Here is a 22993-nt window from a genome sequence, read left to right as displayed (position 1 = left end):
TAGTTCTTATTCGATGTTTTAAAGTTAAGTTACTAGAATAATGTATACATACAACGCACCTCTACTTGTTACTAATATACCACATCTAGTCTAATATAAATCTTAAACTTATCCAACACTTATTAAATTAAGCTTCAGATGCAGTCAAGTAGAGCTGTACGCCTGATCTAAGATTTGTTCACTCCGCACGCACTTCCCATCGCCGGCTTCACCTTCACTTCTCCACCCCATACAAACTGATGAACATCGCCTCGCATTCACTATTTGATCAGCGCTGCAGCATCCCCATATCCAACTTTGTATTTTGATCTGAATCAACTATATGTAATGTTTAATTCTCAAATTCTCCATCAAGCAGTCTGCTATGGTTGTTCACAGCGTAACCATCCTACTCGCTGTGAGCGAGTGTAAAGGCCATTGCCCCGAGTTCGAATCTCGGTAGCAGACATCTGCAGGGAGCCCTTCGTGGCCGTATTACGACCCTGTGGAGCTTGAGCGTAGGAGCCTTAGAGAGCCCGTATACAACCTACATCTTTTTTTGCCTTAGCAAAAAACATCATCTTTTTGCATCCCTCTTTTCACTTTTCCACAACACTCTTAAGCGACTTGCGTTTTTGCTAGGCAGCCCAACACGAAAGAACACAAAGACGCACGACCCACAAGCTTAGAGATGTTCATGCACTTCATTCGTTAACTGTTAGATCTAGATCTTCATATCATCCAGAGCAGCCTCTAGATCAATGATCTCCTTCGCCTTACTACTACCCGCACCCTTCCTCTCTCTATACTGCTTGGCCACAGCCTCCATCACCTTGCCCATCTGCGCGTCCTTGCCCTCCGCCTCAAGTTCCTTTTTCACACGCGCAAAGTTGGCTTTGACAAAGACCTGGTACTCGCTCTTCTCCCTCTTGCCATCCTTGCCTACAGCAGCACTAGCGCCAACGCCCCTAGGGGTGGGCTTGGTCTGCGCGAGCTTGCCCTTGCACTTGCCACATGAGTGGCGCGCCGGATCGACGGACTTGGAGTGACGCTTGAACTCGTAGCCGCAGGAGATGCATTCCCAAACGTACTTATATTCGATCTGGTAGGAGTGTTTCGTGGTGACCTCGACGCCTTTGCTGGCGAACGCGACGGTAGCTTTGCGACCCCAGGACTTGAACTCTGCTCCGTGGGGGTTGTTGCGCACTTCGCTTATCATGAACGTGGTCAGGTGGCAGAACTCGTGCGCAAGTACGTTGTAAAGCCTCTCCTCGTCGTCAATGACCTTCTCGGCGAGTTCGATGGAGCAGTGGTGTCGGATCTCGACGCGCGTGTCGGTGGGAAGGGGACCGGTTCGTATGCGAATCTGCTCTCTACGCCAATTCGCGCGACCGGCTGTTGTCTTGAGGGTCTTAGACCAGACGAGCTTGATACCACCTGTGGGTTTCGAGAGCTCGTGGATGCGACCTGATGAGATTGTGGTGTCGAGCTCGATGAGGAAGGCTTCGGCTATGGCGTGCTTGCGTTCGGCGAAGGCTTTGCGTTGCTCACGGATCTGCTTGACACTCGGGACCGGCTCACTCTCTGGTGTCTTCTCCTTAGCTGGTTTCCGAATTGTGGGCTTCTTCTTCTTGGGGCTCTCGATGGGGCTTTCGTAACCCTCGTCACTGCTGTCTTCTAAAGCAACACCTTCCATCATCTTGACTATGTCGTCCCTCCATTTCTGCTTCTTGGGCGATACGAGCTGCTTAGCTGGCGAGTGGCGGTCGGTCCAGTCGTTGACAGCTGCAGGATTCCAGAACGCGTCGAGGCTTGGTCTTCCGTCTAGATCGACCGCCTTGGGGATCACGGGCTTCTTTTTCGAGGGCGAGACGAGCTTGGTGGGACTGGGAGGTGCCAGGGGAGGAGTGGCTGGTCGCGAGATGGGCGGAGCTTTGCGGGGGGAGCGTTGCTTGGTAGGTGTGGGCGAATACGTAAGAATTGCAAGCGGACCGTTCGATGCTGAGCTAGCAGGCCGAGAAGATGCTGCGAAAGAGCTTGATCGGGCGTGGGTGCGTTCAGGAAGCACGAAAGATTCCGGGGCCTCCGGCGAGTCGGTGAGGTCGACGACCTCCTGTGCCCAATTCGATATCGTACTATGACCCTTTCGATGTGGTGGTCTCATGGAAGTCAGATCAGTCGGCGGTTTGAGTTCAGGAATCTTGAAGATTGGTTGCTGAGGCTGCTTGGTAGGTTGTGGTGCGCTTAGCTCACTCTCGTCCTCCTCGCTGTCAGATACGACGCGCCGTGCGCGCGGTTGTCGCTGGTTTGTTCGCGACTTTACGACAGGCTCGTCCTCTTCATCATCCTCGCTGATCTCGATGACTGGTTCAGCAACCTCTTCTTGTGTCTCTGCTTCCTCGTCGCCACACCACAGACTTGTTTCGGCCTCGGCATCCTCGTCGTCTTGCGCGACTGCCTCCTCTGTGCTCTCATGTTCCCTACTTCGTGACCGTTGGGCGGCCTCTTGTGCCTCGACTTCCCCTACGACATTGATCTTGCCTTTCTTGTTCCGCTTGTTCACCACGCTTCTAGCCAGGCTTTTGGCATACATAAGCCCATTTCTATTCCCCACATCCGTATCTGTTGTTCCACTGCGCACTCTCCTCTCTCTTTGCTTCTTCTCTGGGCTTGCCAGACTTTCGTCACTCAATTTTCGAAGGAGTCGGCTATTGCTCTCGACCGGTCGCAATACACGTTGCTTGCGGGGGCTGATAGTATCCTTTGGCGTTGCTATCGAAGGTATGCGGAAGGACTGCTCTTCGTCTTGCGATATGCTAATGTCTTGCGCGGTGCGCCTCGACCTCTTTGGCACAAGTATCGAGCTGTCATCTTCTTGCGAAGATGCGTATCGTAGGGTGGCTTTTCGGGGACTGGATCGGCTTGCTCTCGTCTCGGACGGTGGCATGAAGATACTGGGTTCGTTCGGACTCGGTTTGCGTAGACGCGCCATGTTGAGGATATGCAAGCAAATCTTGTAATGTGTAAGGATATTCAAGCTGTTGTGCGCGCGATTGGTTCCAAGAAGGTTGTTCGCGCAAGGATGTCTAGACGTTGGAAAACTGCCGAGCGTGTTTGTTGTCGGCCGTTGTCCCGGTGACTAGCGGGAACGGGTCCAGGATCCACTCGCACGTTTGCGGCGGTATCGTGCACCGTGCCTTAGCCTGCGCGCGTCATCCTCGGTCGCGCAACGTGTGGAATGTCATAGCTCGTACCTATATTCGAGTTCTGGGAGTAGCCAGGGCAAATACATGTAAGTTTTGTTAGCTGTACAAAACGATGAGACGTATCCTGGAGGTATTCGCAGCAGTTGTCTACTACAGCACACGGGCGAAAATCGCAATGTATACTTAACTATACCTCGTGTTTTTGCGTACGCAAGCCAAAGCGCTACACGTCTTCGCCAGTTACGTTTCAGAGCGTCACTCACATCACAGCAGATACAGCTTGTAACAAGAAAAAATCAGTCATACATTGCATGCTAATCATCACAAATACAAGCAAACCCAACTACATTGAGCCCGAAAGACCGATCCAGGAGCTGTTACTGCTGCACCCGTCTGCGGACGCCTAGCTCTCTCATCATATTCTGCTTCACCCCTGATTTGACTTTCATCCCCAATCGTGAAGCATTTGCGGGGTATTCCGTCCTCCTGTATTTACATCCCGGGCGGTGATTGTTTTCGTTCGTTCTCTCTTCTGTGCATCTACTGCTTAGCGTTCTTGGCCATGGTGTTAAGAGCGCTGCCGTTCTTGAACCACTCGATCTGACCCTCGTTGAAGGTGTGCGAAAGCTTGACCTGGAAGTCCTTGGATCCATCGGCGGGGTGGACAGTCATGGTCAGGGGCTTGCCGGGGGCGAGCTCAGTGGAGGCCAAGGTCACACGGTCGTTGGGACCGATCTTGTCGTAGTCGGCAGGGTCGGAGAAGGTAAGGGGAAGCATACCCTGCTTCTTCAAGTTGGTCTCGTGGATACGAGCGAAGGAGCGGGTGATGATGGCAGCGCCACCCAAGTGCCTGGGCTCAAGCGCAGCATGCTCACGGGAAGAGCCTTCTCCGTAGTTCCAGTCACCACTGCGTTCGAAGTTAGCAAGAGGCTGGTAAGCGTGTATAGGAAAATACTTACATGACAACCCATGGGACGCCGTTCTTCTTGTAGTTTCGGGCGACATCAGGGACGGCACCGTAAGATCCGTCGAGAAGGTTCTTGACCTTGTTGGCCTCGCCGTTCTCAGCGTTGATGGCACCAATCAACATGTTGTTGGAGATGTTGTCCAAGTGTCCACGGTACTTCAACCAGGGACCGGCCATGGAGATGTGATCGGTCGTAGTCTTTCCTTGGCACTTAATAAGGATAGGGAGGTTCTTCGCATCTTCACCGTTCCAGGCGGCTGTAAAAGTTAGTATGCACCGTGTATTTCGCACAAGAGTATTGCTTACAGAAAGGCTCAAGAAGTTGGAGACGGTCTGAGGTGGGCGAAACAGCGACAGAGACAGATGAGCGGTCCTCTGGTGGCGCTTGGTAAGTATCCTGACCTGGGTCGTAGCCGTTGGCGGGAAGACCCATGCCGGAAGGCTCCTTGAGCTTGAACTTCTTGCCATCCGCTCCCTCGAGCTCATCTACTAAAGGATTGAAGTTCAAGGTTCCAGCAATGGTCATGGCAACAACAAGGTCGGGGGAGGTAACGAAAGAGTGGGTGGCGGGGTTGGCGTCGTTACGGCCAGTGAAGTTGCGGTTGTAAGACGAGATGATGGAGTTAGCCTCGCCCTTCTTGACATCGCGGCGATCCCATTGGCCTGGAAATTCGTTAGCAGATGCTCAGATACGAGTTGAAAAATAGCAGCCCTGAAGCATACGAGGGCTTTTATTTTGTCAAGAGACAAGACAAAACGTATCGGATACCTCCAGGCTACCATGAAATGAAGGGGGAACTAAGCAGCTCTGGAGCATACGAGGGTGTTTACTTTGTCAAGAGACAAACCCAAACGTATCGAGTACCTCCAGGGTGCCATGAAATGGAGGGGGGACTCAGCAGCCCTGGAGCATACGAGGACATTTGTTTCTTCAAGAGACAAACCCAAACGTATCGTATACCTCCAGGCTACCTCGTCATGGAAGGAAATACGGTAGCTCTGAAGCATACGAGGGTGTTTATTCTGTCAAGAGACAGAACAAAACGTATCGTATACCTCCAGGCTCTACCGTGGAAAAGAAGGAATATAGTACTGACCGATACAAGGACTAGAAGGAAGTTAGCACAGTGTCTGGACATTGAAGAGGAGGGAAAACTTGCCCGCAAGCATTCGCGAGAACCATGCCGCCGAACTCCTCGAAGGTCTTGAGCTGACCGTCGCGCTCGATAGTGGCGCGAATCTGCTCTGAGCCAGGGGTAACAGTGAAGAGAGACTTGGCCTTGACGCCGTGGGACATGGCGTCCTCAGCGATGGAGGCAGCACGGCTCATGTCCTCGTACGAGGAGTTGGTGCAAGAACCGATAAGACCGACCTTGAGGTCCTCAGGCCACTTGTTGGCCTTGACAGCCTCCTTGAACTTGCTGATGGGTGTAGCTAGATCGGGGGTGAAGGGACCGTTGATGTGGGGCTCGAGCTCGTCAAGGTTGATCTCAATGAGTTCGTCGTATTCGGCACCCTCGTCCTCACGGAGCTGGGCAGCGTACTCGCGGGAGAAGTCACCAATGTCGCGGCGCTTGGTGGCGGAGAGGTAGTCGTACATGCGGTCGTTGAAGGGGAAGAGCGAGGTGGTGGCACCAATTTCAGCACCCATGTTGCAAATAGTCGCCATGCCGGTGCAGCTTAGACTCTCGGTACCGGGACCGTGGTATTCGACGATAGCACCGGTTCCACCCTTGACGGTGAGGATACCAGCAACCTTGAGGATAATGTCTGTAGACTTCGTTAGCGTGGTTGCCCCGCTTCGAAAACCAATATTAAGAATACGTACCCTTGGGAGCAGTCCAGCCGGAGAGCTTGCCAGTAAGCTTAACACCAATGACCTTGGGGGCCTTCAGTTCCCAGGGGAGACCAGCCATGACATCGACAGCGTCGGCACCACCGACACCAATGGCGGCCATACCGAGACCACCGGCGTTGGGAGTGTGCGAGTCGGTACCAATGAGGAGAGCACCGGGGAAAGCGTAGTTCTCAAGCACGATCTGGTGAATGATACCAGAGCCAGGCTTCCAGAAACCAATGTTGTACTTTGCGCAAGAGGTGGACAAGAAGTTGTAGACCTCCTTGTTGATCTCGTTGGCGCGCTCCAAATCCTTCTCACCACCAACCTGGGCCTCGATAAGATGGTCGCAGTGGACAGTAGTAGGTGTAGCAACGGAGGGCAGACCAGCTGACATGAACTGAAGAATGGCCATCTGGGCGGTGGCATCCTGGCAAGCTACACGGTCGGGGCGGAGCTTGAGGTAGCTGGAGCCGCGCTCAATCTCTTGACCGTGGGGGTCGTCCAAGTGGGAGTAGAGAATCTTCTCGGCGAAGGTGAGCGGGCGGTTCAAGCGGGCACGAACAATCTCGAGGTTCTCGTTCATCTTCTGGTAGTTGATGTAGTGGCCCTTCTCCCAGTTGGTCATCTCGACCTTGCGAGAGAGGGGAGCATCGCTGACGGTGGCCAATTGCCTGCGCGAAGCAAGGCTCTGGCCCAGGCGGCCGAGCCTCGAGAACTTCTGCATGGTGAAGTTTGAGGAGGGGAGTGGTGTGGAGAGAAGAGTGATGGAGGAAGCGGAGGAAAAGAACGTCAGAAGCTGCCTCAAGTTGGGCGATAACTAATGAGGATCACGAGGGGCGTGATTGGTTCGTCTAGCCCCAGCTGCGTGCGGAATACCTCGGCGCCAGAACCAGAAACAGGTCGGCAGCGCAGTCCCGTTGGCCCGCTTCACGTGCAAGGGCGATGTAATGGAGACGCAATTATGGAGAGAGTAATTGCGCTGTGTGCGACTGGCTGCCCGCTGCTATTTCACGTCTTGGAGGCCGCGTAGCCATGTGTCGGGAAGCTATAGGTGTTCACCCAGACGTCATACCCGGCAGCGGTTCACCCACCCCGCGCTCGTTCCTTTTGCAGGTGATTGGCGTTCTGCGATAGCACATTCACGCGCCCACTGCTGCCGGCGGCCTGCGCGTCCTTTTCCGACTCAACAATTGTGTGCCGAGTCAGCGTGCAGGCCTGCAGACATGGCAAATTTCGGGTCTGGAGCGACAGTAGCATCTACCAGCACCTGATTCGACCTAGCTCCACAAGTCTTTCTGACCTGCAGACCGGGCACGGGCCCCCGTCGGCAGGTGTCCCCACACTGCAACTTTCTCTATAGCCGACCATCACGATTCCACACGGATAACCGACGGCCGCGGATACTGCCCACCATGCCAGCCATACGCGGACAAGACTCCAAGAAGAAGACACGTCGACACACGCGCGACCTCGACCAGATCCACGCCGACCTGCGCGACGAGAAGCATCTTGCGGAATTCAAGGATGCGAAGCCCATAGAAGATTTGCCCGGCCTGGGCGAATTCTACTGCAAGGAATGCGCAAAGTTTTTTGAGAGCGATGCCAACTTTGTCGCACACCAGAAGGGCAAGGTCCACAAGCGCAGGTAGGAATCGCAGTGTTTACGATCATGATTATTATTTCTAATCAATCTGCAGAGTCAAGCAACTTCGCGAAGAGCCCTACTCGCAGAAAGAAGCAGAGGCAGCGATAGGCCTTACGACCAACAACGGAACGCGCACAACCACCGCGACAGCCCCGATGGAGGTTGACCAGGTTGCAGCATCAGGTTGAGGTCACGGCAACGGCCAAGACTATCTGATGTACAGTCCACGGCAGATGGACGGCAGGCTTAGGAGTGCAGGACGACCACTCAAATGCTTTCGGGGGATCAGACATCACTCTGGTGGCAACACGATAGCTGCGGTTAGGATACCGTCGGGCTCGTAGAAGAACATGCATTGCACGGCGTTCAAAACTGGCATTTGGGACATATAGAAGGACAAAAGTTCAGACGATACCCTACATTTCAAACCGAAACACAAGTTTCCAGAATGTCATGACCTTGTCGTAGTGACTGTTGTGTCTTGTTGTCCAAGTCAACAACATTATCTGGCTGCTGCGTTGAGCTCATGCTGTAGAAAGAATGAACCAGATCAGTACCAACAGGATGTAAATTCAATTTCGCTCACACAATTACTTCACAGCTACCTAAGTAGAATGCTGTGCGCTTGCTGCGTTGTCAACAGAACGTTGGTAGGTTGCCGTTTTCCATGCTGCCTGATGTTGCCTGGTGGCTACCTACGTCCCTTCGCGCCATCACCAACATCGAATTCACAACATAAGAACCGCATCTAGCACTGCAGAGAGTGCAACAAGCAGCAACAAACCTACCGTCGAACACGAAGCTACAAGATGGCCTTCACAAACACCCCTCTGTACGGCGGCGCAATAACCCTCGACCTGCCTTCAAACTTCGCCGACGCATCGTAAGTTCTCATCCTGCGCGCCCCCCCACATCCCGCGCCTTCCCTTTGCATGCGTTTCCATCAACACCTGCGTCCAAAACGCCTAAATCGGCAGGCACTTACCTTTCCCAACCCAACATGCAGCATACTGAAAAAGTAAACAAACAGTCAAATCCGCCAAATCCCCGACCACCAGGAAGTCTACCTCGACAACAACGGCTACTCCAGCATCGTCGTTGAGATCCTAGAGTATGTCGAGAAGAATAGCGATGAAGAAGCGCTGCAGTATCATTTTGGGGATCTAGTTGAGGGAACGGGGGATCAGAGTACGATTATCTCGCAAGAACGTGCTGTGATGAAGAGTTTGCCGTAAGTATTCCACCCCATCATTCTGGAAAAGCGAAGCAGGACCGAGGAAAGAGAGGATCAAGTTTTGTATACAGAAGCGTGGATGAATGGCTGACCACAATGACAGAGACAAGCCAGTCCTAGCACTATCCTTCATCCAAACACCACCAACACCCAATCCCCATCCCAACCGCAAGACTCCCGAATTCACGTATATTCACCTCCTCCTTCTCCGTCTCAAGGAGCAAGGCACTGATGTATGTATACCTCTTCTTTCCAGACATATACAGTTTATCCCATTGTTGGCTAACACTTCTCGCAGGTCATGGTATCAGTCAACATCCCACACTATCCAGGCGAATACACGCCAGCAGAACAGCAGGGTGGAGAAACGCCGTTGATGAAGGATAGCAAGGCGGTCAAGGAGCAGGTTTTGGAGAGCTTTCAGGTGAAGGAGTGGGGGCTGTTTGAGGGTTAAATGGGAAGAAGAGGAGGAAGAGCTTATTTGGAGATGTATGACTGGGAGTGAAAGAAATGGAGTGGAAGGAAAGGATTAGGTCGAGACATGTAAGAGGGGAACTTGCGAAACAAAATAAAGTGAGAGGGGCAAGATGTGAGCCGGCGATCTTGACGGGAGAGCCACAAACATGTAGTCATTAGTTTAGATACTGTCAAACAGCAATAAAGATCAACTTAAGCAGCCACCATCACAAGTATGATTCAAATCAACCAGAGTTTTGCAATGATTTCATCGTTGTGCTACTTGCATCATCGGAGACTCCGCTATATCCTGGGTATGATCCTTCACGTATTCTCCTGCGGCTTCTCCATACACGTTTCCCATCACCTACATGTCTGGTATCACTGGCATACTCACCTTCGCCATACGCTGTTAAGCTTGACACTTCACTCACCAACACTATGTCCGCTCACTCATACTGACTCACACGGTTCAACCTCCTACGCATCTCCTCCCCTGCAGTGGGTGCCCGCTCATCTAAGCTTGGATCAAGACTCATGCGCTGATGATCAAGCTCCCCCGGATGAGGTACACCATTCGCCTGAGCTGCAAGGAACGGCGATGGCGGAAGATCGGCAAGGTTGGTATTAGGCTGTAGCCCATGCATGAGTGCGGGATCGACTGGCAGGTCGTAGCCGTTATCTTGGGTGTACTGTGGATAGATTGCGCTCTGGTGCTGTGCAGCTTCGAGCTGTAGCTGGCCACCAGGTGAGTCTGAACGAGGCGGTGGTTGTGTTGGTGAGAACAAACTCGGCGGTGTTGGTGTCAGAGTTGGCTGGGTAGTGGTTGATGACAGGAAACTGGATCCTGATCTCGCCTCTGCCCGTGCTTGATTCTGACCCTGGCGCATAGCCGACAGTCCCTTGTTCATCTCGCTACATTCTGGACAGTTGCGTATGACCTGGCTGACAGTCTCCTTTATGCGGACCCAATGGTAGAGCTCCGCAATTGCTGCCGTAGTCTTGTTGATGCCCCCATGTGACTTATGATGTATCTCGCGAGCGATCTCATACTGCTGCTTGGGATCCGCAATAACCTCTTTGCCCTTGAGCCACAGCTTCTCAGGTCCATCGCCCTCTCCGGGTGTGAGCTTGTAGTGCGTCGCCGCGCTACGAAGACGGCTCTTTTCTGCTCGATCAGCACCGTTGGGGTATTTTCCGTTCTTGAGATAGAAGCGGATCTTGTCGAAGCGCTCCTCAGACACAAACTCGTCATCCTGACCCAGGTCCCTTCCGTATATGATGGCGTCGACAAGCTCGCCGGGATATGACTTCAGGTTACCGCAACCCTTCACGCGACCGATCCGCTTGAAGCCGAGGGCGTCCCATATGCGGCAGGAAGCGACATTGGTTTCGTACACGAGGTTGAAGACGGAGTAGGTATAGCCCTGAGCGTGTTAGCGCATGCGATGTAACTCTCGCGGCGGTCTCACAAGCTTCGGAGCCCAGTCCAGATAGGTCTCACCCATCAAGCGACCGACACCCCGATTGCGCGACGCATCCGTGACTAGGAACCCGCCGTTACAGACATGACTCGACCGTCCTGGGTAGTTGGGCTTGATGTAGAAGCTACCCAGACATTCCCTCTCCCAGTCACAACCCCTCCGCGCCATCTCGTGTAGTTCGCGACCGTCCTGGATCTCACCCAGCAACATGATCGCACCAAAAACACCGAACCAGTACGGACCGAATGCCTCCAGAGCGAGCGGATCAACCATGGGGTACGTATCTCCCTTTTCTATCTCGCGACCCAGTTGGTCGCATAGGTATGCCAGTAGTGTGAGGGGTACTTGATTCGGCGCAGAGAAGGGTATGATCGTTGCGGTAGTCACGCGATCGCGCAGGATGACTTGACATGGTGCAATGCCTACAGGTAGCGGGCCACCGGGAGGAGGGTACGGTACATCGCCAGAGGTTCTGTATATCACCGGCGCGGTGGGGTCATCTAGCATGGCGGGCATGGCGGGCGGACTGGTCTATAAGATATTAGCATGGCAATCATAAAATGTTAGCACCCGCATTGGGACCGGGAAGCTGTCGCGACTGCGCGCCTCAGACGCCATGCTGAAGAGATACAATGTGTAGACGCGGTATGCGATGACGATGATGGTGTAGGACTTACGCAGGAATGCCTGAGGGACCCTAGGAATGGTCAAGCAGGATGAGAGATACTGCCGTGATGTGGTGCTCGCGGTGCGCGCCCAGAGACATCGGCCAAAGAGTCACTAGCGCCTTTTGGTACCAGCGGGGCACAGCGCCGTCGTCCACGCGAGCCGGAGCTCGTCATGCCTGCAGCTTGCCTTGGCTGAGCGATTCCTATGTGATGTCCGACATGTGTGCACAGTTGCGCATGTCGGCTTCATAAGAGACACAGCAGGCATTCGATATTTGGCAGGTCTCGCTTCATGAAACCACCCCAGCATTCATAATTTCATGTCATAAAGCAGCACATGCACGGCATCGGAACCGAAGTATGTTTATGATCATATTGCAAAGCGCTATGGACGCCTACGCTATGGACAGGGACATCAAGGAGACGATGACGTTAGGAAAAACTATACGAGAACCACTGCTGGATATCAATTGACATTTTGTAAGGAAAAAAAAGCTCTCATGTCCAATGTACATCGAAAGGTATTATGTAAAGGTTCCTTCATACGCAAGCATACACATGCTTCTCCACCACATCGCTCTTCCTCTATAACCGAAATCTACCAGCTTACATCTCCGAGTACAAGAAGTTACCTTGCTCGTCAACGTACTCAATGGTCTGCTTGGTGATGCAGTAACCCTCCTCCTCCCAGGGCATGGATGGGTAAGGGAAGACACCGTTGCTGGGGCTCTGGGGCTTAGAGCCATCGCTGCTGGGCTCGAGGTATTCTGGGCCATCGGGCAGAGGAATGTCGATAGCAGTGGGAATGTACTTGAAGGGCTTTCCGGCGGGGAGGTGGGCAGTGACGCTCTCAAGGACCTCGTAAGGAGCGCTCAAGTCGGGAAGCTCGTCGTCAGAGGCAGCGGGCTTGGCCTTGTTGCACTTGACGCTGATGTGGAAGTCGGGGATGGTGTCAGCGTCGATCTCGCCCTTGACACCAACAACCTTGTAGTAGAGGTTCTCCTTGAGGTAGGGCTCAACGTGTTCAGGACGGAGCGACTCAAGCTCGCCAGCGGCTTCCTTACCCTGGAGGCAGGTGGTCAAGGGAAGAGCACCCTCAGTCATGAGAGCCTGGGAAGCGTTGGCACCACCTTGCATCATAGCACCAAGGATACCGTAGGAACCGACGTAGTTGGGGTCCTGGGTGTAGTCGGTGGATGGGTCGTAGGCGGCATCGGTCTCGTTGCTGGGAACCTCGGTGCTGGGAGCGGAGCCACCACCAATGGTGATGGAAAGAAGAGGAGTGGTGATGTTCAGAAGCGGGTAAGTCGACTCGGTTGCGGGCGCGGGCGCAGTGGAGTTCTTGGTGGAGTTGCTGCTAGGCTTTCCAACGAAGCAGTGAACAGTGTAGGATCCCTCAAGCGCGTACTTGTTGGCAATGACGGAAAGAACAGTGTGGTAGTCACCCTCCTTGATGGGACGTCCGAGGTACTGGCCAGTTGCGGATTCGTCGCCGTCACGCTTGGTAAGAGTCCTCTGGCCGGCACCGTAAAGCTGAGTAACAGCGCGAGCGACCTGCTGGTAAGAACGGTCGCTGGTCTCAGGGTAGTAGTATCCGAGAGTGCGGGTCTCCTTGACATCAACAGAGGTGAAGTAGTTGCCAGCGGTATCCTTGGTGAAGGGCTTGAGGGGAGAGTACTGGTTCTTGGGCTCACCCTGGTTCCACTGAGCCATAGGGCGGGGGATGTTACCGTTGGAGATGTAGGTGTTGGGGGTAATGAGCTGGTACATGGCGAGGAGACGGTCGACGTTGGTGTGGTGGAGCCAGAAGAGGGGGTCGAAAGCCGAGACATCGAGGTAGTACATGTGGCCACCAGACTCACCACCAGCAGTGTTGTGGATGGCATCGTGGACGGACTCGAAGCTGTCAACGCCACCGCCGCTCAGGTCAGTGCGGACACCAATGGCGGAAGTGCTGGCAGCGCCCCAGTTAGCCTTGCTGGAGAACAGGGCAAAGACACGGTCACGGAGAGAAACGCGGATGGAGTTGAAGCGGGCGTTCATCTCGTTGTTGTTGCTGCGGGTAGGGTTGGCGACCGGGCGACGGAGAGTCTCAGGGAAGCTGTTCCATGGGCCTCCACCCATCTCAGAGGGAAGCGAGCTGCCGAAGCTGTACTTGTACAGCGGATTGGGGATAGTGACGGTTCCCTGGGGCTTGGTGACAGTAACGGTCGAGTCGCGCATCTGAGTGGGAACAGTTGGGCCGCCGTTGGTGTCCATAGCCCAGTCCCAGTATGGCATACGGAGAGTGGACGCGGCGTTCCTCCATCGCTGCTGCTGGTTGGAGGGGAACTGAGCAATCACCTCCATGACGCTCTGGTACCATGCTTGCTGCGAACTGTTAGCGTACGATCAAACGCATTATCAAGATACACACCTCGTAAATGGCAAGGTAAGGCCTGTGCCAGGAACCGAAGAGCGAGCCTCCGTGAGGGCAGAAACCTTGCTGGTTAAGCAGAGGCGCGGGGAAGTTGTTCCAGGTCTGGAAAGGACGACCGTGGACACCAGAGACCTGGTAGTACGAAAGCATGTCGTCCTTGTCCTTGCCCATGAACCTCTCCATACCGAGGAGGTACAGGTTCCACTGGTCGGCGTTGCGCGCCAAGGTACGGATCTCAAGACGGGGAGCAGAAGTCCTGCCGCCATTGCACTGGCCGTTGGAGGCAGTGCCAGAGCTGCAAACACCGGTGATGGCGATGGGTCCGCGCGACTGGCGCTTGGTGAGCTCGCCCTCGATCTCGTTGATGTGGGCCGCAATGGAAGCGTCGCTGGCGGCGCGAGCAGGGTGTGCGTGGTGGTGGGAGCCATGCTGGAAAGCAACGGTGAACTGGAGAAGCGACAACAGGCCGAAGACCATGGTCATCATGCTGGCGGGCTTGCTGAAGTTGGCCATGGTGAAGAAGGTAAGTGGGTGCTTTTTGTGTTTGGTTGAAGGACCGGGACGGCCAAGAGTCGAAAGTGAAGGTGACTCGAGAACCTAAAGAAGGAAGGACTATTAAAACCGATGCTAAAGAGCGTAACGACCTTTGGAGCAAGCCTGAAGGTCTGGAAAGAAAAGGTGTGCGGTAGAGACCTCGACGTCAAAGAACGAGGAATCAGAGTTGCGGCGTAAACGGAGCAGGGGCGGGTCAGCAGCAGGGTCATATATCGAGGCATGCTATTCCCAGTCCATGCTCAACTCGGCCTACGGCGGTGCGGTTGGTCGCCATTTTGGACACGAGGCGGTTGAGCCTGGACCGGGGGTGTAGTCGTATTCGTGGCGGCATCGGTAGTGACGGGCGACGATTGGTCCCCTGGTGGTCCCGAAACGTCTAAAGACGAGTGATCCGCGCCGCCTTCCCCTGACTTGGCTCGATGCGGGCAAGACGTCGCACGCCGGGGCCGTTGCAGGCTGGTGATTTGGGAGCCCTCTGCCGCCGGCGTGCGCCTCGCTGCCTGCCCACGCTGTCGTCGCGACGTGATGTATCGCTACCGTGGGAGATGGCACGACGGACTGCGCTCCCTATCATCGTGCGACCTGTCCGCCTGAACGTGGGCCCGAGCAGCGAGTCGTTCATCCATGGCAAAAGGAAAAAGACGCACATCGGCTGCAAACCCTCCATGCAGCATGCGGGCCCAGCACAGCCACGCAGACGCCTCAGGCACGCTCCGGCTGCAGAACCATTCGCGGTCCACAAGAGGACCGGTACTTTCGCCTTCTGCATCCACTTCTCGCATCTTCTGATTGCGGCGTGTCCTGCGCACGCTGCTTACCGTTACGCCCACGCCCCCATGCAAGCTCACGCACCAGGACGGTGTAGCAGAACTCACCACGGCCTTATCAATGCACATCCTCATCTTGCAGCAACGCTCCCCGTCCGCATGGGGATGGCCTCTACTATGCACGTTATGCGCTCCTCAGGCATGTTGCTGACTGCCTTCCTCGGCAGCTCGCTTGTTGGCCGATCTTATGCAGGAACACGCCAGGCCCTGTTTCACCAGTCATGGATCACCGTCCACATGTCAAGGCCGTCCACATCGCTGTTTCAACCCTCCTATTTTCCGCATATTGCAGTGCTTGAATCGGATCAAGCTTTTGCTCTGTGGAGATGTTTTATCGATATCGCCGCTCAACGAGTGCTTTTGCCGTGGAGTGACGTCCGCGAACCCAGACGGCGGATCTTCCAAAATCTAGAAGTATCGTTAGCTGGCGTCGTTGTTCGGTTCGGTCGGTGCGCTGCATGCCCAGCACCTGCGGCGGCGCGGCAATAACGCCTGTGTTCAGACCCACGGCACTCCGAGTAAGATGCGAGGATGGGTCCTCTCCACAGGCGAGTGTCAGATCCGCCACGAGGGTCGCCGAGAGTAAGCGGCTGAAGGTAACGCGCAACTCAGTCCACTTTGTCTTTATGACATCGTTTCCCTTGTTCAGTTCACAAAATCGCCTTCTATTTTCAGTTCCCGTCCGTATACTCGCACACTAAGAAACAACTGCCGCCTTCGATTGATTGCAGTACTATCGCGAAACGTTTCACTCGCCTTGGACTGATACCTCACATCATCTGACTTTGGGGCTGTCATCTTTCCTCGCCGTATACAAGCATGATGTCCGTATGTTTCCCAATGTCTCGGACCGTGACTTACGTTGCGAGGGACGAAGTAGAAGTACGGCGCGGCTCGCGTTGCGAAATGGGGCAGTGTCTCGTCAGTGATGAATGCGCAACCAGAGCGAACGGCTCAGCAGTGCAGCAATGTCTCTGACCTTACCAGAAACTTGATGAAACCCTGTCTTCACGGTGGTACAACAGCAGAAGAAGAGGTGACGACCCCAATAAACTATTGAACCGACGAGACACCAGTATGTGCTCGGCTGAAGCTACCCTATTGAGTACCAAGAAAGCGCCGAAAGGACGTACAGCATCTAAGTTTCGGCAGTCGGGACATACCGCCGCCCCAATCCGAAGTAGCTCAAAAGGTTGATCGCCATCATAAGCTGACGAAGGGGATGGGATTCCTGCCCGTTGAACACGCAATCGCTGACGGCAGATAATGGCGAACCCTGTATATATCATCCCACGCTGATCCAGTCGCCTTGTGCGCGATCGAAGATGGATAAAGAAGACATATTGTGCGATCTATCTAGAGCGTGTCATAGATTGAACCGTAGCTGGATAGGTAATGCAGTACGATCAATGCTTCTCTTACGTGGGCTTCCCTGCAGTCATTGTCCGCAACACCATTATCTTCGTATACCCAAACCTGAAGCTTCGGAGACACTCAATTGCCACCAGTTTCCAAGAAGGTATTGTAACAGCGAGACGCGTCACGAGTATGTTCGAAAAAGAGTACTGAGTACACCAGGTATCGTATTTCAATCCGCGCAGTTCGCTACAAAGACGTCATCGTCCTCAGAAAACAAACGAAAAGTGGGTATATAAAACCAATATACACTGTGACCATTCCAATACATTCGTCGTCGTCATCGCCCACCTAAATTGAATTTGTCGCAAATATGTCAACAACTACTGAAAAGCTCCCCGGATCTTAGCATAGAGCTCCGTGTCCAGGAAATTGTAATTTGGATCGCTAAAGCAAAATGGCGCTCGTAGCAATGTCTCGGCTGTAGGTCGTTCCATGGGGTCAATGGTGAAGCAGTCGTACATGAAGCTCAGGCCCTCTACGCCAATCACCCTGGAGACGTCTTCGGGGATGGGAGGGGCCTGGTTTAAGCTACCAAGCTTGTAAATGGCACCGATGGCCTCTTCCTTGGACCAAGGACGTTTACCCGCAAACATCTCAAGGACTACGCAACCCAGAGACCAGATGTCGACTTTAGCTGAGTAGCCCTGGCCTTGGGAGCGGATGACTTCGGGCGCCATCCAGAAGACGGAACCTTGCATGCTGTTTGTTACATCGTTGCCATAGATGTTGTCGCTCTTCTTTGAGATACCAAAGTCGGAGATCTTGCACGTGCCGTCGAGGTCGAGCAGGATGTTGTCGGCTTTGAGATCGCGATGGAGGATGCCTTCGCGGTGGAGATAAGAGAGACCGAGCAGCGTCTGTCTTGTGAGCGAAGAGACGACAGACTCTTCAAACTTCCCGTGCTTGCGGATGCAGGATCCTACACTGCCACCGGAAATATATTCAAGGAAGATGGAAATGCTGTACTCTTTGCGCTCGCATCCGAGGTACTGCACAATGTTGGGGTGGTCGAGATGCTGCATGGTGTCGATTTCCTGATCTAGACTCTTGACGAGTTCCTTGATCTTGTCTTTGTCTGAACCAGCTGCTTTGGCGTTGACTTCGACTTGCTTGACTGCGATAAGCTCTCCGGTGGTGATGTTCATACCGAGGTAGACGCGACCAAATGTACCTTTGCCGATGAGCTGACCCTTCATCCACTTGAATGTTGGCTGTCGCGATGGAACACTTGGTAGATGATCTTGAGGTATTGTCTCCATAACGAGGCGCGAGCCTCGCTGAGGTCGCACTTGCTCAGTCCTGGCGTTGAACATCTTCGTCGACTTTCGCCTGACAATGTCACCACCATTGCGTAACGTAGCAACACGCGATGGACCGGCACCAGCATGTGCCTGGCCTGGGAGTGGCCTCTTATCGAGTGGCTGGTATTGCGACTTCACTACTTCACGGATAGACTTTGTGCGGCCCAAACCAGCGCCTGATTTCCTCATGTTGCGTTGCGCGATACTCTGCAGTCCTGCACCACCACGGGTGAGAGGCTGAGGAGTGGGCTCGGCGGGTATAGGCGGGGGATCGTTGGCTGACTCTGCAGCACCATCCGCTTCATCTTCCTCAAGCATCGGCTGATCGAGATTGACGTTCGGGAAGAGCTCGTCAAGATGTTCCACGAGGGCTTCAGCTGGTGGACGATTTGCCCAGACATCGCTGGCGAATGATTCGCGACGGGAAAACTTGTTCGTATCATTTGGCGAGTCGGTCCATGTTGCAGACGCAGCCGACTCGGGGTGGAAGTCGCTTGGCTGCGAGTCGCGGTCACCAGCTGCGCTTTGCTCAGATTTTTCCGTGACCTGCGCTAGCGAGTTCTTTGACCGTTGTGTCTTGAGTGTAAGGTTTGGCCGTTGGCTGCGGGAGTTGGTCCGAGTGATGGGAGTGCTCTGGGCAGGTGTGGGTGGACCAGCTCGTCCTGCGAGCGGCGCAGCGAACAAGCCGTCGTCAGAATCATCGTCGTCAGAATCCATAGGCTCCAGATTTGGAGACTTCGTAATGAACGACACTCGCGCTTCTTCGAAGTCGTGAGTGGGGCCGTACACTGACACCCGTGATGGTTCTCTGCTCAAGGTAGACTCTGGAGCGTGCGCTGTATGGGGACTTCGAGTTGGCGAACGAGACCGCTCGTCTCTCGATCGCGGTGCTGTCGGATCGGGCATTTCAAGGCTGAGGTCTGGCCTCTCGTTGGACGCGTCGTCTCCGAAAGCTTCCTCATAGTCAGGTATTCTGAAAGGTATATTTCCCTTGCTCATTGTGAGCTCGCCGGGGCTGCGAGGCGACCCACCTGGACTATTTCTTCCGGAGCCAGATCTAGCTGCGAATCCATTATCCTGCAATACCTGTTGTGAAGGTCGAATGCTTTCAGGCGAGCCTTCGCTGTTTGCTGGTTGAGGACCCTTTGGCGGCGCCCTGTTCGCTGCTCCTATGCCTGCCCCAAGATTACCAGCGCCGATGATAGCAGCAGCGATGCCTCCCAGCCCGCTTGCAGCCTGAGGAATGGCTTTGCGCTTTTCTGACTGCGACTCTGTTGATCTCCGCTTATCTTTGCCATCATCACTCTCGGGCCATGAGCCGCGGTTTTTGGCCCTCGACAGCGAATTGGCTTTCAACAGTGTGCTCGTATCGGCTGGCACTGGTGGCGGCTCTCGCAGTGGGACAAGCTGCTTGGGTTTAGCATCGAATGGTTTCTTTACGTCCTCATAGGGAGAAGCGCGGGGTTCATCAAAGTCAACAATACGCTGACTGCGGTAGCTGAGGTTGTCGCCTGAAGTGGGGTTCAGGTCAGGACTGTGTCCATTGGCCCTCTGGAATCGACTCCTCAGATATTCTTCCTGCTTCCGCTTTGTTTCTTTGCGGTGCTCTTCAGCAGCGGCTTCGAGCAGCTTTCTTCGTTCCTCCTCGGCCAAGTCATCACGCGGTTCCCAAGCCGATTCTGCAGGCCTGTCACCTGCATTGTTCGGCATGGGTTCGGCTTTCTCTGCCATCTTGCGAAGAGCTGCACTCTTATCTGCGACTAGCGTGGACTCTCCTGACTTTCCTCCTGGAGAATCTAGTTGAGAGTCGGCGTTCAGCCGAGAGTATGCGTCCTCATCGATAGACCTAGCAGCTGTATGGGGTAGCGACACTCCTAGCCCGGCAGATGGAGGTACGGTTCCCTCTTGCGGTATCTTGACAAAAATCTTGAGCTCGCCGACTCGATTCCCATATTGCGACCGCGCCTTCAACAACTTTGAGTCGGACAACGGGTGATCGTGGTCTTGTTGCCCAGGATTCGTGAGATGCAACTCTACACCAGATATCTGGCTCAGACCCTGACTCAGCTCCTCACAACACACAGCTCGTAGAGCTGCTGGTGAATCTACGTTGGTGATGTCGATGAGCCGGTAGTTCCAGCCATCTGGGGTGACAAAAGCGTATTTGCGATCTTCTCTTCCGGATGTGCGAGTACGACCTGTTGCTCGATTGTCGGAGTCTGTCTGAGCTGATCGTCTCGAAGGGGGTCGCTCGTTCAAGGAAGTCTCGCTTGAGTTCATGCCAGATTTCCCAAACAGGGACCCGCTTGGATGCGTACGATGACTTGCCGGACTAGTGGGTGAATCCAGGCTCGTGTCATCGGGAGATGGGTGGTTCTCCTTCTTCCGCCCGCCCATGATTTTCTTGAAGAAACCTTTCTCATGATCTTTAGCGCTGGTGGGCGCTTCCAAGTCATATCTAGCTAGTCCAGTACCCGGTCGTGAGCCTTCGTAACCGTTCTTCCGGTTCTCGTTGCGACTATCGGAACGATTGTCGAATGATCTGCTTGATGGGGGACCCGAGCCAGTGTTTGCAAAGGTGGAGTTGATGGACTCGGTACTGTTAACGCGGTTATGCGGGGAATAGTACCGCGATCCGTTGTTGCTCAGACCCGCACTGAGCTGACCGCCATTGGTCGCAAGACGGGCTGAAGGGAGCGCTGGGCTTTGCTGCGGACTTGCTTGGCGATAGTTCGACGTACCCAATGAAGATGGCGCAAACTCTGAGGATGCATTCGGGCTATGGCGTACAGGCTTTGGATCTAGGCCTTGCAGAACCTCTCTCGAATAGGGACTACGTGCAGGTCCTTCTGAGAAATCTGGAGTAGGGCCGAGACCGGGCACAGTGAAATTGCGTTGCTGTGTAGAGATGCGTCTGGGCGGGTTCGTACTGCCGCCAGGCGAGTGCAGGAGCAGTTGACGGCCCGGACTCTCTTCGCCATTGCCAGCAGTGGTTGGCGTTGATCCAAAGTCCATGCCTCTGGTGCCTATGTACGGTGAATTCTCCACAGTACCCTCTGTCCCGGCGCTCGTCATGCCAGTGTCGGATCGTTGCGGTGCTGCGCGGGGGTTGGCGATGTGGCCCGTCTCTACGATGGAGCGCACAAGTCTGCGCAGCTTGCGACCCTCGTCTCGCTCTCTGTTCTGATCCCATCCGGTCCCGCTTGCGGTGCATTGCTTGGCCAATTGGGGAAAGATGACCTGGTGCATCATGGCTACATTGCCTTTGCTGCCATGGCCGCGGCCAATGTCCAGAAACTTTGAGCCTTCCAGACCCAGTGTCCTGAACGTCTCTTGCCAGTCTCGTGAGAAGTTGTTGCTCGCTAGCCAGTGTTGGACGCGTTCGGCTGGCCAGTGCATCGAAGAGTCATGTGGGGATATGGGGGTCGTGCCATTGCTTTCGGACCGGTGATAGACACTGCCGTGATTCTGGACCATGGGGTTCTGCAGCGTTGCGGTTGGCGGCCCAGGCGAGTCGTAGACCTGGGCTCTCTCGGTCGGTATGTTGAGGTGGTTGCGACTGCTGGGCGTCGGGGGCGCGTTGAAGCCGTTGTTGGAGCCATACTGCACGCTCTGGACGCTCTCGAGGAGGCTGCTGGAGAAGCCCTGGGCGGACGTGTCGGCGTTGGCGGAGTAGTTGTCGTCGCGGTAGTAGGGCTCGGGGTAGCCTCTCGAGGTGTGCAGCGGAGGGATGCCTACACCAGGCCCGAATGACTCGCCGCCGGGGATGTAGGTGGCTGACGTCAGTGGAGGTTCGCGCTCGTGCTGGATCTGCTGCGGCGGGGGCCCTGGCGGAGGGGGGATGCTGTGAGGGTAGCTGCGATACTGGCTCGGGTCGTAGCCCTGCTGCTGGTACTGGGGCCGCGGGGGACCCCAATTGTTGGCATGGGGCGGCGGCGGGATGGAGATGCCACCCAGGTTGCCGTAGCCCGTGGGCCGTGGAGGCGGCGGGGGGAGGGCGATGTGGCCGGCGGGCGTGCTCGAGGGCTGGGGCGGCGGAGGGGGGATGTACTGATGCATAGCTGGACCCTGGACGGTATGCGCCCGTCCGCGTGGGCTCGAGGCGGGCGCGCTGGGTGCGCCGGGGGAGAAGGAGGGATATGGCGAGCCGAGGTTGCTCAGGCCCAGCGGCTGCAGCGACGACGAGGGCGACGAGGTGACGCTGGGGATCTCGGGCAGCGGGAGGCTGGTGGGCGGGTTGCGATTCGGGCGCGGTGCGCGACGGGCTGAGCGGTCGGAGGGCGTCGATATGTTGGACGCGGAGCGCTGGCGGGACTCGTGGGTCATGTCCTCGTATCAAATCAGCAGAGCGGCCGTCCCATCACGACATGACGCTGCCGCGGAAACGTCGTCCAGAGGCTCCTTGGGCTCCTTTGAGGAACCTGTGGGTCCCAGAGCCTAGCGGACAGTGCAATACGAGCTACGAATCGCGGAGCCGTTGGCACGAACGGGGGGTGAACGCTGGAGCAGTGAATCGAGGGCAGAAACGCGGCGCCTGCGCTTGCGTCGACGTGGGCGCTTCGAGGATGGCGGATGCGCTTGGCCGGCGTCGCAACAAAGATGGGCTCTCCAGCGCCGGCAGATGCAGGTCCTGGCGGGAGATTGCAGCGTCAGAAGACACGGCGGCACGACAACAGCGGCGACGAGGGGCACGCAGCGACTGAGCGACCGAACGCGCCGCCGTCGCCAGCTGCCTGAGGGCTGGCCGTCGTGAGAGGCACGGGCCACAGGTGAAGCTTGCAAGGTGATTTGTTGGAGGCGCCCAGCACTCTGACGCTGTCAGCCGTTGCGCGCTCTCGACCCGCCTTCCACGCTGCAGTAACTTTCAATGCGCATGGTTCATTACGTAGCGTTCCGGAGAGACACCGTCGACCGTGTTTCATGTCACACGAGCACGTGGCGGTGCACTCGTGACAGCCACACCAACAGAGCGAACCACGGCTACCGTCTCGCA

At 55.2% G+C, this 22993-nt stretch overlaps 7 protein-coding genes across 7 annotated transcripts; 2 read left to right on the top strand and 5 right to left on the bottom strand.

Moving 5' to 3' along the window:
- Positions 1-703: 703 nt before the first annotated feature.
- J4E92_004481 (uncharacterized protein) lies at positions 704-2971 on the bottom strand (the record flags this gene model as incomplete). Its single annotated transcript, XM_051495871.1, has 1 exon — positions 704-2971. One exon carries the CDS (start codon positions 2969-2971, stop codon positions 704-706), a length of 2268 nt encoding a protein of 755 aa, XP_051353711.1.
- Positions 2972-3725: 754 nt separating this feature from the next.
- Positions 3726-6716, bottom strand: J4E92_004480 (uncharacterized protein; the record flags this gene model as incomplete). The annotated part of the gene is made up of 5 exons (XM_051495870.1): positions 3726-4092; positions 4145-4409; positions 4459-4815; positions 5290-5922; positions 5981-6716. 5 exons carry the CDS (start codon positions 6714-6716, stop codon positions 3726-3728), a joined length of 2358 nt encoding a protein of 785 aa, XP_051353710.1.
- Positions 6717-7404: 688 nt separating this feature from the next.
- Positions 7405-7825, top strand: J4E92_004479 (uncharacterized protein; the record flags this gene model as incomplete). Its single annotated transcript, XM_051495869.1, has 2 exons — positions 7405-7637; positions 7690-7825. The coding sequence occupies 2 exons, from the start codon at positions 7405-7407 to the stop codon at positions 7823-7825; spliced, it is 369 nt and encodes a 122-aa protein (XP_051353709.1).
- A 621-nt stretch (positions 7826-8446) lies between these two features.
- J4E92_004478 (uncharacterized protein) lies at positions 8447-9325 on the top strand (the record flags this gene model as incomplete). The annotated part of the gene is made up of 4 exons (XM_051495868.1): positions 8447-8520; positions 8668-8868; positions 8975-9104; positions 9170-9325. The coding sequence occupies 4 exons, from the start codon at positions 8447-8449 to the stop codon at positions 9323-9325; spliced, it is 561 nt and encodes a 186-aa protein (XP_051353708.1).
- Positions 9326-9776: 451 nt separating this feature from the next.
- Positions 9777-11327, bottom strand: J4E92_004477 (uncharacterized protein; the record flags this gene model as incomplete). Its single annotated transcript, XM_051495867.1, has 2 exons — positions 9777-10754; positions 10800-11327. The coding sequence occupies 2 exons, from the start codon at positions 11325-11327 to the stop codon at positions 9777-9779; spliced, it is 1506 nt and encodes a 501-aa protein (XP_051353707.1).
- A 758-nt stretch (positions 11328-12085) lies between these two features.
- Positions 12086-14411, bottom strand: J4E92_004476 (uncharacterized protein; the record flags this gene model as incomplete). The annotated part of the gene is made up of 2 exons (XM_051495866.1): positions 12086-13849; positions 13896-14411. The coding sequence occupies 2 exons, from the start codon at positions 14409-14411 to the stop codon at positions 12086-12088; spliced, it is 2280 nt and encodes a 759-aa protein (XP_051353706.1).
- A 2608-nt stretch (positions 14412-17019) lies between these two features.
- Positions 17020-22326, bottom strand: J4E92_004475 (uncharacterized protein; the record flags this gene model as incomplete). Its single annotated transcript, XM_051495865.1, has 1 exon — positions 17020-22326. The coding sequence occupies one exon, from the start codon at positions 22324-22326 to the stop codon at positions 17020-17022; it is 5307 nt and encodes a 1768-aa protein (XP_051353705.1).
- Between the last annotated feature and the right edge of the window lie 667 nt (positions 22327-22993).

Source organism: Alternaria infectoria, assembly GCF_024043175.1.
Source record: "Alternaria infectoria strain BMP 0036 chromosome Unknown scaffold_6, whole genome shotgun sequence".
NCBI lineage: Eukaryota > Fungi > Ascomycota > Dothideomycetes > Pleosporales > Pleosporaceae > Alternaria > Alternaria infectoria.
This window is presented reverse-complemented; position numbering and strand designations above follow the sequence as displayed.